Genomic DNA, 13,390 nt, shown 5'->3' on the forward strand with positions numbered 1-13,390 from the left:
TTAGATTTTCAGCCTGCAGATATATTGCAGTGCTCTAATGAAGAATGTCTCTGGAGGTCTGCTGTGCTTCTAGAACATGAGCTACAGTGGCGTGGGGAGTTTTTAATCTCCTTTTCCCTGTGCACTGTGGTAGGACAAGCCCTTCTCCTGCTGGAGGGGGCGAGTGTGCTGGGTGGAAGGATGCCCTTCACTGCAAGAGAAAAGGAACAACACGTGTTCTTGGTGATGGATGCAGTGATTAATCCAGTGGTAGGTGTGGCTGGGCTGGAGGCAGTGATGAGCATCTGCAGGCAGGCTCAGACCAAACTGCCAGGGAGAGCCTCCCGTGGGGCCCTGAGGTTCAGACAGGACCCCTTGGGGGGTGAGTGGAGCTCAGGTGCAGCTGGAGCAAAGCTAGAGTCAGTCTTGCACTGATGCTTCCAAAAGTTACACATATACATGTACACCCACAGACATTAGGAAATACTGTCTGTCTATACACAGACAACAGAAACAGAAATTTGGAAAGATTTATAAAGATATTGTAAAGCCCTTCTTTTCACCCTTGGAAAGATAAGGCAAAAGATGTCTGAAGGGAAATTAAATTTCAGGGAAGCTACCTATTAAAATTGAAAAAACCTAATAGGTATTCACTTCTGCATTTCAACTTAAATTGATGCTTACTGTGTACATCTTCTGAGTATGTTTCTGCTGCAGGGCTTAATATGCTCAGTTATTTAATCTGAATCTCTTCAGTAAGCAAAGAACACTCGCTCTGGCATCTTTTTTAAAGTATTACTGTTTATTTACTGTGGTAGCAATTTCAGAGTAAAGATTACCTGGTCTTCCAATTCTATTACATGCAAAGACATGTTTTTCTCTGATTATTTAATTTTATTGTTGGAGGGGCTCAGTGTAAGTGAATTATAGAGATATGCTGTGTTAATAGTTAGAGACAGTTCAGCACCTTTTTAATAGCTGCTGAGGGAATCAACTTTTACCAGTGACACTCTGGCTGTAGCTTTGCAAGAGCATAACTATTCCCATCCTGAGTGCCCTGACATCTTATCTCCTGTAATCTGTGTTAGTTATAGATAAAGAACATCATATTTCTTCAGGAAATTCCTTTTCCACTCAAGCAGCAAAAAGCAACAGTTATAAATTAGTAACCATTTAGATTTACAGCTTTTACATGCTGAGGCTCTGAGCTATAAATCTGAGCGTGGCTAAGCAAGTATCATGTTTGTTTCCTCAGAATGAAGCAGTTTTCAGGTTTCATGTTCAGCCCTTCCTGGCTGTTACCCAGGTGCCTGCAGAGCATTTCCCTGTGCCCGGCAGGCTGAGCTGCTGGAAATGCAGTTCTGCTCCCTGCTTTGGGGGTGCAGAGCAGGGCCTGAGGAGACCGTCCTGCAGTGTGGGGAGGGACAGGAATCCCTGCAGGCAGAGCTCACAGCCTGGTGACTGCGGGGCAGGACAGCCCAGTGCCACCCAGAGCCACCCAGTGCCACCCAGAGCCTGCCCAGAGCCACCCAGTGCCAGCTCAGTGACTCTGGGGCAGGACAGCCCAGTGCCACCCAGAGCCACCCAGTGCCAGCTCAGTGACTCCAGGGCAGGACAGCCCAGAGCCACCCAGAGCCACCCAGTGCCACCCAGAGCCACCCAGTGCCACCCAGAGCTTGCCCAGTGCCACCCAGAGCCACCCAGTGCCACCCAGTGCCAGCTCAGTGACTCCAGGGCAGGACAGCCCAGTGCCACCCAGTGCCAGCAGGGCTGGGCACAGCACTGCCAACTGCAGTCTCCTGCAGGGGCTCTGGGCAGGGCGTGCTGCATCTCCCGGGCTCAGAGGGGCTGCAGGGCAGGGCAGGACAGGGCAGGACAGGGCAGGGCAGGACAGGGCAGGACAGGGCAGGGCAGGACAGGGCAGGGCAGGGCAGTGCCAGCAGGGCAGTGCCAGCAGGGCAGTGACAGCAGGACAGGGCAGGGCAGGGCTGGACAGGGCAGGGCAGTGCCAGCAGGGCAGGGCTGGGCAGGACAGGGCAGGGCAGGACAGGGCAGGGCAGTGCCAGCAGGGCAGAGCTGGGCAGTGCCAGCAGGGCAGAGCTGGGCAGGCAGTGAGCAGCAGATCCCAGCCAGGGGCAGGGAGGCTGCACTGGGATACACTCTGTGTTCTGAGCATCCAAAGCCAGCCCTGGAAAACTCAGAGACTCAAAAGAAATGCAAGGAGCTTCTGAGAATCATTCTCAGTTCCTGGCTCTTACCGGGGGAAATCGCACTTGCCTTTGGTAAGCAGACCTCATTAATCACACTGCTTCAAAGGCCTGGTTATTAAAGTTCCCTTTGCTTTATAAAATAATTGTGAGGGTCACACTAATGGAGCCAGGGGAGGAGGGAGCTGTGGCTTGGGGGATCAGGGGAGAGCTCTTTGCTCAGCTGAGCAGGGCAGGCACTGAGCAGCAGATCCCAGGCAGGGGCAGGGAGGCTGCACTGGGATGCACTCTGTGTTCTGAGCATCCAAAGCCAGCCCTGGAAAACTCAGAGACTCAAAAGAAATGCAAGGAGCTTCTGAGAATCATTCTCAGTTCCTGGCTCTTACCGGGGGAAATCGCACTTGCCTTTGGTAAGCAGACCTCATTAATCACACTGCTTCAAAGGCCTGGTTATTAAAGTTCCCTTTGCTTTATAAAATAATTGTGAGGGTCACACTAATGGAGCCAGGGGAGGAGGGAGCTGTGGCTCGGGGGATCAGGGGAGAGCTCTTTGCTCAGCTGGAGGTGTGAGCAGCCTGGGAGGTGCTGTGCCTCCAGCAGCCGCAGGGAGATGAGATTGGTGCCCGAGTGCTCGCAGGGCACTGCCAGCAGCCCTGCCACTGGCTCTGTGACTGCAGGGCTTGTGCTGCCAGCTGCAGCTCTGCTGAGCCCACGGCAGCAGCAAAAGGTGCTCAGGAACCTGGGGGCAGAGCCCAGACATGGGAAAAACCCAGAACCTGGAAACTTCATTGCAAACCTGAGAGCTCGGCAACCTGAGCAGCATGTTCTCCACTGAGCAAATGTGTGATCAGGGCAGACCTGAGTGTACAGGCAGATATTCTCACCCTTGGATGAATGACATTTTCAAAATATCTGAAGGGCTTTTGTGCTGAGGGAGGAAGAGGATTTTCTTCTCAAGTTCTCTTTTTGTGAAATCCTCTTTCTCCCTTCCCTAAAGATCACAGTGAGGATGGGGCAACCTTAGCAAAGCAGCTATCAAGTGACCAGGAGGGGTTTTTTCTTTCTTTAAATATTGCTTTGAGTCTGAATAAAGTGTGTCTGTTTCTTTAAGTAAGAGGGAAAGGTCTTTTTGATGTGAATTCTTTAGAGGAGAAAAATCTCAGCTTCTCCCCTTTAGCCCAAGAGGCAGTAGGAGCAGTCATCATCTTCTGGTAACTTGGTTCCAATCCCCACTCTCTTGTCTTCCAGGAGTAAAATCAGGTCAGTCTCAGAGCTCATAGTGGGAGCTATTTAGATAATGAGAATTTAGTACTTGGGGGGCTTTGGGAGCCTTTATTGCACAAGAGCCAGCTGAAATCAAGGGCCTCTTGTTCTACAGGATGGTCCCAGCTTCACAGGCACAGCTCTGAAGGGCTCAGAGACCTTTCCAGAGATGAGCAGGATCTTGCAATTCGGGGTGGGAGGACTCGGGCAGCAGTTTGTGCTCAGAGTCCTGGCAGAGATCAGCCAGTCTGTGGTGCCAGACAGAGGTGACACCTGGTGACAGAGAGCTCTGGTCAGTCTGATGCTCTTCAGGTAATCAGAGCTCAGCACTTTGAAATAAGAACTGCTAAATCAAACAGCAGGAATGTGTTTTGCAACAGGCACTGGTCACCAGAGAGCTGGTGAGCCCCAACCCTCCCAGCATCCCTCCTCTGTCTGAGAGAGGCTGGGTTTGCACAGACCTCCTTGGAGGTAAAGAAAGAGGTGTGGGGAGGTGCTTGCCCACCAGGAGCCAGGGTGAATCCTAGAAAACTGAAGAGGGTGTGATCCCACCCAGTCCTGTGGTGCACAGTCACTTACCCGGGACCTTAATTCCCCTGGAGGCAGAGCAGGGGAGGCACGGTGCTGTCAGGAGAGCAGTGGCACTGCCCCACAGGCTCTGGGGCTCTGACCTCGCCAAGCCTGCACCCCCAAGAGCAGCTCAAACCCTGCCCCTGAGCTGTGCCCACGTGCCAGCCTGGGTGCCCAGGCAGAGGGCACTCCCAGCATGGAAGGCCAGTGTTTGTGGGAAACCTTTCAGAAAAGGGGGAAAGCAGCAAGACTTGAGACATTTTTAGGTGATGACTAAGGTGAGCTCAGGCTGGAGGTGTCCCTGCTGCCACGTCCAGGTGTGTTTGTCCCTGGGCTGCAGAGTCACTCGGGTGCTGGCTGCTCTGGCCCTCAGGGAGCAGCAGGTCCTGCAGCAGGCAGGGCACAGACAGCAGGGCACAGCCAGCAGGGCACAGCCAGCACACAGGGCATCACAGCAGGGCACAGCCAGCAGGCAGGGCACAGCCAGCAGGGCACAGCCAGCAGGGCACAGACAGGAGGCAGGGCATCACAGCAGGGCACAGACAGCAGGGCACAGCCAGCAGGCAGGGCACAGCCAGCAGGGCACAGCCAGCAGGGCACAGACAGCACACAGGGCATCACAGCAGGGCACAGACAGCACACAGGGCATCACAGCAGGGCACAGGCAGCAGGGCACAGGCAGCAGGGCACACAGCAGGGCACAGACAGCAGGGCACAGACAGCAGGGCACAGACAGCAGGGCACAGACAGCAGGGCACAGACAGCAGGGCACAGACAGCAGGGCACAGACAGCAGGGCACAGACAGCAGGGCACAGACAGCAGGGCACAGACAGCAGGGCACAGGCAGCAGGGCACACAGCAGGCAGGGCACACAGCAGGCAGGGCACCACAGGTACCTCAAGAGCCCTGAATCACAGCTGGAAATCTCCTGTCCTGCCTGCTGCACTGGGAGCAGTCCTTGCCATAGCCATGAGGAACTGAAGCTGGATCCAGGTGGTACTAATGAATTAATAGCAGAATATAAATACTAAGTGGTCTTTTGTTTCCTTTTCTCTTAGGAAGCAGAGATCCTGAACACAGCTATTCTCACAGGGAAAACAGTGGCTGTCCCTGTCAGGGTGGTTTCTGTGGAAGATGATGGGACTGTGACAGATCTTGTGGACTCTGTGGAATGCAGGTCATCAGATGAAGACGTCATTAAGGTAGGATCAGGCTGCTCCTTCCACAGAGGCAGAGGCCCTGCAGAGCACTGCTGTTCTCTGATGGAACAAGTTCTTTCATTTTCTGACTGCTCTGCTGCTGGAACCAAGATTTATTATTGCTGTTATTGCTGTATAGCTCGCTCCAGTGAAGCAACAAACCAAACACAAAATCCCAATTTCCCGTCCTGCTCGTCAGACCCGTGGGATTGTCTGACACTTCCCACTTGGGAAGCATTTCCAGAGCTGCCTCTCCCCGTGCCTCTGCAGCTCCACGGGCTGTACAGGAGTGCTGGCAGTGCTCTGCTCCCTGCTGGGGCTCAGCGTGTGCTCTCCTGGCCAGAGCCAGGGGACCAGGAGTGCCTGCAGGTCCTTTTTGGGACCTTGGGGGGGTCACACTGGAGCCTCAGGGTAATCCCTGCTCCTTGGAGGCTTTCAGCAAGTACCACATCACCACTGAAATCCTGCAAGGAATCAGTCCTGCACGCTTCTGGCTGCTGGGTGAACGGTGAAGAGGCAGGAGCTGTGATGGGGGCAGATAAGGCACAGAGGATTCCAGCAGGTGACACAAGAGGTGCCTGGTCTGCAGCAGCTTTTTTCTTTTCACAAACTCTCTGTGCCTGTCACTTGAGAGAGGAAACAAGAGATGCAGCTACAAATGAATGTCAAAATTGAAGTTTTTGGGTTTTTTTTTTTATAACCAGTATGTCTCAAAACTATCACAAAGCCTCCAGGCCACCCTCCCAGTGGAGGGAATGGAATTCCCAGTGGAATTCCCTCCCAGCTGCTGGGAATGGCTGCAGTCCCATTACCTCCAGGAGCTGCTCCTTACTGGGACCTGGCCATGCCCAGAGCTGCCTGGCTCCTGGGGCTTCAGCTTTGCCTCCTTGGGCTCAGCTTTGCCTCCTTTGGGTTCAGCTTTGCCTCCATTGGGGTTAAGCTTTGCCTCCTTTGGGCTCAGCTTTGCCTCCCTTGGGCTCAGCTTTGCCTCCTTTGGGGCTCAGCTTTGCCTCATTTGGGCTCAGCTTTGCCTCCCTTGGGCTCAGCTTTGCCTCCTTTGGGTTCAGCTTTGCCTCCTTTGGGCTCAGCTTTGCCTCCTTTGGGCTCAGCTTTGCCTCCTTGGGGTTCAGCTTTGCCTCCCTTGGTCTCAGCTTTGCCTCCTTGGGTGCTCTGGCGTTGGGCTGCAGCAGCCCAGGGCTGTGAGCAGCTCCAAAGCCTCCCTTGGAGCCCCAGCAGCTCTCACCACCCTCCTGGGGCACTTTCTGCCTCTCTGGGCACGGGTGAGTGAGTAGTTGCTGTCCTTTGGGAGGCTCAGACACACCCACAGGTTTGGTGGCTTCGTGTCACAGAGGCAGTGACAGCTCGGGCAGAACGAGTGAAGAACAGAGCTGGGCAAGGTGTACATGGTTTTTCCTGAGCTGTCTTTGCTGACAAAAAAAATTGCAATTTCTGTGCTCATTGGACTTGTTTTAAATAATTTCATCATGGTAATTTATTACACATGAGATGAACCCCAGGAATTTCAAATTTAGTATTTTTAATGCTTCCCCTTTAGAAAATTCTCAGTGTTCCTATTTTCCTGATTAGCCACTGTGTTGGTATTTTCTGATTAAACATGCCTTTCTGGCTGTATTATTAGGAACCTTTGGGGTTTGGGGTTTTTTCTCTTCAGTGAAGCCCTTTTGGATCTGGTAAATCTGCCAAATATAGCAAATTGTTGGACTTAATTTAGATTTGGAAACAGAAGGAAATTATTTGTCCTTATGTTGTGGGAGTTAATGGACCAAGTCTTACTAACTCATCTTCTATTTCATTTTTTTGGTGAATTGGAAAAAAAAGATTTTGAAAACAAATACATCATTTGGAAGATGTGTAAAAAAGCAGTTTTGCTTTCTGATGTTTTAGTCGTTGCCTGTCAGGACACAAATACCCAGTGCTGGTGTGTGAGGTACATTCACACACCCACCCCATTAACAGCGGTGTTAATGACAGCCCTGTGCCACAGCAGGCTGTCACCACCAGGGACCAGCCCCCCCTGCACCCCTCCTGCAGAGCAGAGAGGTTTCTGCACAGCTAAAATGAGTTGCCAGTTTAAAGTGAGCTCTTAATTGAAAATGTGTCTGCAGTTTCCAGTTTACCTGCTCTGGTTCAGAGCAAGCCTTGTTCACGGGCATCTAATGAAGATAAAGATGTATAATTACTGGCCAGCCTTCAGCATGCAGCAGTAATTAGAGTTTCTGTTCTCTGGGCATTAGAGTGGGGAATAGAAAATGGAAGAAAAAGCTGCTTAAGATGCCCACTGAAATATAAAGATTAAGATTACATTTCTTTGGGTCTTTACTGTTGCTGTTTTTCAGTGCAGCTGTCAAGCAGCATCTAACAGATTGATTATGTCTTCGTGGCTTAGCTTTTATTCCTGGCTTTTTGGTGTTGATTAATGATGAGGTTAAGCTCATTTTCCTTGCAGAATGAGGGTACCTCATTCTTCTTTTCGTTTCAGGGTCCACATTTATTACTTACTTATTTCATCTGAAACTTCAAAGAACTTTAAAGAGCAGGTCCAAACTCTGCACTGACTCTTCTTGTGCCAAACTGCACCTACCTGAACACGGCTGAATATGTCAGAGCAGAATTTAGTCCATTGAAACAATATTTTTGATGACTTATCAGAAATCATTTGGTCCAGCCTGACAGAATAACCAAAAAATGAGGTGTGTTACAGACTGTGTTTCACTAATTTCAAAATACGTTCAAGTACTGACCATTTGGAGGTAGTAAAACTCCTACTGAGCTAATGGGAAAAAAAGAGATTTTTGAGCAGACTTGATTTTTGCTGAGTTATTAGTAAGGAATAAACTCTCAAGATTATTTTAATCAAGAATAAGGAGAGAAGAAAAATCAGCTTCTTTTAATCTTTCATTTTGAAAAGACATTTGTTTCCAAATAGCCATTTTTTTCAAGGCTCAACAAAGCCTGGAAGTTTCCAAAGCAACACTTTCCAGTGCTCTGGGTTTTCAGCTTGACGAGTTAATTGAAAATCTGCATTTGGTTACCCTGAAAGGAAAACTGCTTTTTGTTCATTGTGTTTGATCACACACCTGAAAGTTTCCACAAGTCACAGTGCTGGAGCCAGCCCTGAACAGGATTCAGCTCCTCTGCCCCTTTTTTGTGCTGTGCTGTGTATTTCCTGGAGGACTCCTGAAATCGGAGCCTTGCCCAAGCTGTGTGCTCTCCCTCCAAAAGCCCTGCAGCCGATTTCCTGCTGCAGCAGCTGCAGCTCTGGGGGGCTGCCAGGGAGCTGGGGCTTCTCCTGCATGGCAGGAGGCTGCTGGGCTCAGGGAGTGCAAGGGGGATGCTCTTGCTGCTGGCATCCCTGGCACAGCCTGGGCACTGCCCCAGAGCCCTGCAGGGCAGTATTTTATATGTGGCTGATGAATCTGTGCCTTGAGAGCTCAGTGAAGAAGGCTGTGCCATGATTTTCCATAATATAAAGGGATTTCTCTCACCAGCTGAACAGCCTTATTCCAGCCCCCAAAAAATTTTGATCCATCTTGGAAACAATCTTGATTTAAGACAGCAAATGTATGTTTTTATTTTCTGCAATGTCTAAACATTTCATTTTGATAGAAAATGATGAAATCACAACCTGTCATTTCAACTCAGTTTCAGTATTCCTGACATTGGAATCCATCTGACCTTTTCACCTTAGGATGGAGCAACTTTAAAAATGAAAATGCTTTTTGTGCTCTGCTCTAGAAATACAAGACAAACTCAGAAAAATGCACAGTCAAAACTAAGAGTTGTAATAGTAACTGTAGAGTTCAGTTCGTGTGCTGCTGGTGTTAGTTATAAAGGGAGAAGGCACAATTTTAATCTCTGGTATGAAAAACAGACGTGGCAAAGATGAATTCTGAATGTGGAACCAATGCAACAGACTTGCACCTCCCAGGAATTGTCTGGAACTCACCTAAAGCTGTTGAAATTACTGGATTTGTCTCTTTCATATTCTGCCAATTCATCATTCTGATGTGAATCTTGGGAAGTAACGAGGTTTCTCTGGTGTTTTTTGCCTTTTTGTAATCATCCCTACTGAAAACCCCAGTGGGACTGCCACAGTCACTGTTGCCTGCACTTCCTTTATGTTTTTGAAAGGCTATAAGCTTATAAGATAAAAAACTTCTCTGTAATGGAAAAAAAAAATCCAAATAATTTCTGAGTTGAGGCTCCTTCAGAATTCTGCAGAGAAGTTACACCATGCCATGTGGATGACTGGCTGCTCAGCCCAGTTTAGGATTTTCACAGCCACAAAATGACTTTGTTTTGTTGAGCACTTGCAGGACTATCCAGACGTTGTGTTAGGTGTGGAAGGGGCTGGTGTTGCCAAAATAAAAATACATGTGACAAGATCTCCAGCTGATTCAAACGTGCTCCAGTCCAAGGACTGTGTCAGTATTTGCTGAGGCTGAGCTCACGTTCTGGAGCTAACAGAGGAGTTCTCAGAGCTCAGGTGTGGAATAGCTGCAGGGTTCCAGAGCTCTCAGAGGCAGCTGGAGGAGCCAGGCTGATCCTGGACATGCATCTGTGCAGGAAAAGGGGGGCTGGGTGAGTTAGGAGGGCTGGGGTGGAGGCGCTGTAATGAACCTGAGTTTTTAGTGCTGTCCTGCTCTGCCTCGGTTCCAGAGAAGGAAGGAATGGTGCTCTGACGGTTAAACCTGGGATGGGATTTTAGGTGTTGCAGGTTCTAATAAGGGCTCAGCCTGCTCACAGCGTGTGACACTTGATTTTCATTTCTGCCTTAACGGGAGTGCACAACAACTGGATATCCCTGGGATGGTTTCTGGGGTGCTGCACTGAGCTGTGACAGGGTGGGCTCTGCCTTGTGCTTTCAGCTGGGCCGTGGCTGTGCCACTGTGGGCCCTGGTTTATCTGGTCTGTCTCAGCAGACACACAAAAGGTGTGTCATGCTGCTGAATTACCTTGGCAGACAAAGAGCATTAATGCTAAATCCCCAGGAGTGCTTGGAGATGTGAAATGTAATGTGTAAGCATCCATTGTCAGCAGGGCTGTTAATAACATCCATAACCCTAACTAGGACAGAGCACAGGCTCTCCAAAAATCACTCCTGTTAAATTCACTTCATCACAGCACATACAAAATTCTGTCATGATAAAACATTGGTGGCTGAGTGAGGAAGGGTTTAGAAATATTTTCAGATTTCTTATGTAACAGAGTCTCTGCAGGTCAATTGACTGAAGGTTTCTCCTCTTTTTTTCACTGTCTGGACCATTTTGCATTTCCTTTGGGATGGTGACTTTTGGCTACCCGTGTACTTTTTCTCTGTGCAGTTATATAAAAAATTATGCAGTACTTAAGTATTTCAAGAGAAAAGAAGGCAAAGCAGTCAAACACACCTGAAAAGTCTCGGGATGCCAGAATAGCAGGAGTTACCTGGGTGCAGTTTATTACCAGGAGTGATTGTCTGTGACAGTTCTTTACACGTGTGACAGGCTCTGCTCCCTGGGTGCTGCATTTCTCTGCAGGACACACCAGTGCTGTTGGTTTCCCCCATCAGCTGCCCACAGAAATGCTGGACAACTCTCCTGTTTCAGCCTTGGTTTGCAGCATCGTCCTGTTGAATGGTTATTGGATGATAAGCCTGATTTCTGAATCAATTTAGGCATTCAAATCCAATTAATTTAATTGCAAATTAGAAACCTAAGCACCTACAAAAAGTGGCTTTAATGGCCCTTCAATTTTAACTAAAAGTGTAACTGTGTATTTAGAGCAGGTGGGTATTATACAAAGCTGATATTTTCTCCCAACTTAAATAATCTGTTCCTTATAATAACCATTAAAATAATGTGATTATTTGCAAGCAGGTAATTATTTTGCAGCTGTATAGGGGTTTTGTTTGAGTAAATTTAGGGCATCTTCTTTAGACTTGGGATTTGAGTGCTCTCAGCAATTTCTTTGGGCATTTGTGAGCGTGTGAAAAGCTGTTGTAGTGTTTGAGACTTTGTGCAGACCTGGAGCTGATAGCAGGATGAAATCTGTGAATATGACGTTCCATTACATGCTCCATTTCATTCCACTAAAAGGCAGAGAGGGAGAAGTGAAACTTCAGTAATGAAGGGAAGTATCATCTGCCCTGGTGAGGAGGCTTCTAAAGGCACAATGGATGGTACTAAAGTGCATTTTCTGCATTGTCTGTGAGCATTACATTAATTGCACTTGGCTGTCAGTAAAAGTCGGTCTCACGTGCACCCACACATACAACTTCTGTTAATGACTGGATCCCATTTCTGCCACTGAAACCCCAAATTCAGCCCGGTGTATTAATGGGATTGCCGTGCTCTTTGTGGGGTGAGGGGAAGGGGCAGCGTTCCAGGCTGGAATTGCTTGTGTGTGAGCACAGCCCTGGCTGTCACAGGCTGCGTTTGTCTGCGCTTGTCACACAGCCAGAGCCAATCCACCGGTCCCACCGCCACAGCCACACGTCTGCCCCTGTTTCCTTGGAAGTTCTTCACACTTTTTGATGATGCTGAGCTGAGTTTCAAGCTTGTAACAAATCTTGAAAGGCAGTGTTTCCCCAGGGCTCACAATCCCATGGCCAGGATTTCACAGGGCCTGCAGACGGAGGAGCACAGCCCCTCTGGCAGTGCACTGCCTGTACTCTGCTAATTTTTGCGGACACCTTGACAAGCAGTTCTCCAAATAGTGCCCTTTGTTCCCAGGTTAAACAATGTGTGTGTCTAATCTCATGTGTGGCTCCCTGCTCCCTGAGCAGATGCGGCTGGGCAGCGTTCCCTGAGACTCATCGCTCTGAGGCTGGGTGAGGTGTGATTAACCTCATCCTGCACTCTGCAGTGCTGAGCTGACAGTTATCATCTGATCTCCAGCAAGGCTCATTACTGACAAGACTTCCTTCGCAGGCTGGGTGCTTGTTTTGTTGCTGTGGAGTGGATAAAATGAGAGCCTGAATATCATAAAGTGTGCTCAACACAGGAAAACTGCAAGAAAGAAATTTCTGGGGAAGAAGAACGAATGGGATGGCCCCAGAATCTCATTGTCTGAGGGAGGACTGCCTTCCCTGAGCAGCACAGGCAGCAGGGAGGGAAGAACCTGCTCCAGTGTGTTCTGGAGGCAGTCCCAGTCTGGCCAGGGTGTGCTGGCAGATCCTGAGGGCACTGCAGCTGCCCTGACTCTGATGATTTTAACCACAGAACCAGAATGAGGCCATCACTGAGCCAGGCTTTCCTGGAGCTGGTGTTTTCCTGAGCCCAGCCTGCCCTTCAGGCAGGAGCAGTGAGCAGTTTGCTCAGTTTGCAGTCCCCTGAACAGCCTCCTGTGGCTCCTCTGCCCTTCACAGCAGGACAGGAGTGGGCCAGAGCAGGACGAGACTGAGCAGTGTCTCTGAGATGGAACTCTGACATTCCATGCTCCCTGAAGAAAGAAAACAAGGGAAAACCTTGCTGAAAACAACCTGATTGTGTCTGCGTGGGTGTCATGGCAAAGCAGGCAAACGGCTGAGGGGGATTTTCTTGCACAGACATCAGATGAATGGCAGAATCCCATGGAACGGAGCCAGCACCAGGATCTCCCACTTAGGAATTCCCTGCTCCACTGAAACTTACCTAGCCTGGGGCTCCTGGGGGCTTTCATCAAGCCTTTCCTTTGTTAGAGGCATATTTTACCCTTTCACGAGAAATGTAGCCTGAAATACAGAAAAGAGCAATTCCTAATTAAACTCCTGCCTAAATCCATTATAGCTTCTGAAGCCATTGAGACAGGGAGATGAAAAGAACCTTAATGATCCCAATATGTAAATAGAGATGTAAAAGTTTGTTTGGAGGAATGAAGGTTGGAGGCCAGATAGGAAACCAAACATAAAGCCTCTTGGTAGAAATTGAATCACTGCATTAGTTATCATGGATTTTCATAAAAATAAAGTAATAATGCACATTCAAGTTTCAGTTCGTAAATACGAAGTGACAGCCTCTGAGTAAGCCACTGAAATTATATTATAGAGCTAAAAAAGAATAATAGAGGAAATTGAGAAAGCATAAGAGAGAGTTGTAATAGAATTGGGCATTGGTATAAATACAGATCATGAAAGGGAGATTGATTTAGTGAATGATATGAAACTCAGGAACTCGAGGTGTTAAAAAGAT

The 13,390-nt window shown here is 48.9% G+C and overlaps 1 protein-coding gene across 1 annotated transcript in view; it reads left to right on the forward strand.

Moving 5' to 3' along the window:
• The window catches only part of TMEM132D (transmembrane protein 132D), a 192,974-nt gene that overhangs the window by 157,973 nt on the left and 21,611 nt on the right, over nt 1-13,390 (forward strand). The window contains exon 5 of the mRNA XM_041410249.1: nt 5,079-5,222. Within this exon, the coding sequence (XP_041266183.1) occupies nt 5,079-5,222 (144 nt within the window). The remainder of the gene's footprint in view (nt 1-5,078; nt 5,223-13,390) is intronic.

Source organism: Onychostruthus taczanowskii, unplaced genomic scaffold, assembly GCF_017590055.1.
Source record: "Onychostruthus taczanowskii isolate IOZ18803 unplaced genomic scaffold, ASM1759005v1 scaffold32, whole genome shotgun sequence".
Classification (NCBI taxonomy): domain Eukaryota; kingdom Metazoa; phylum Chordata; class Aves; order Passeriformes; family Passeridae; genus Onychostruthus; species Onychostruthus taczanowskii.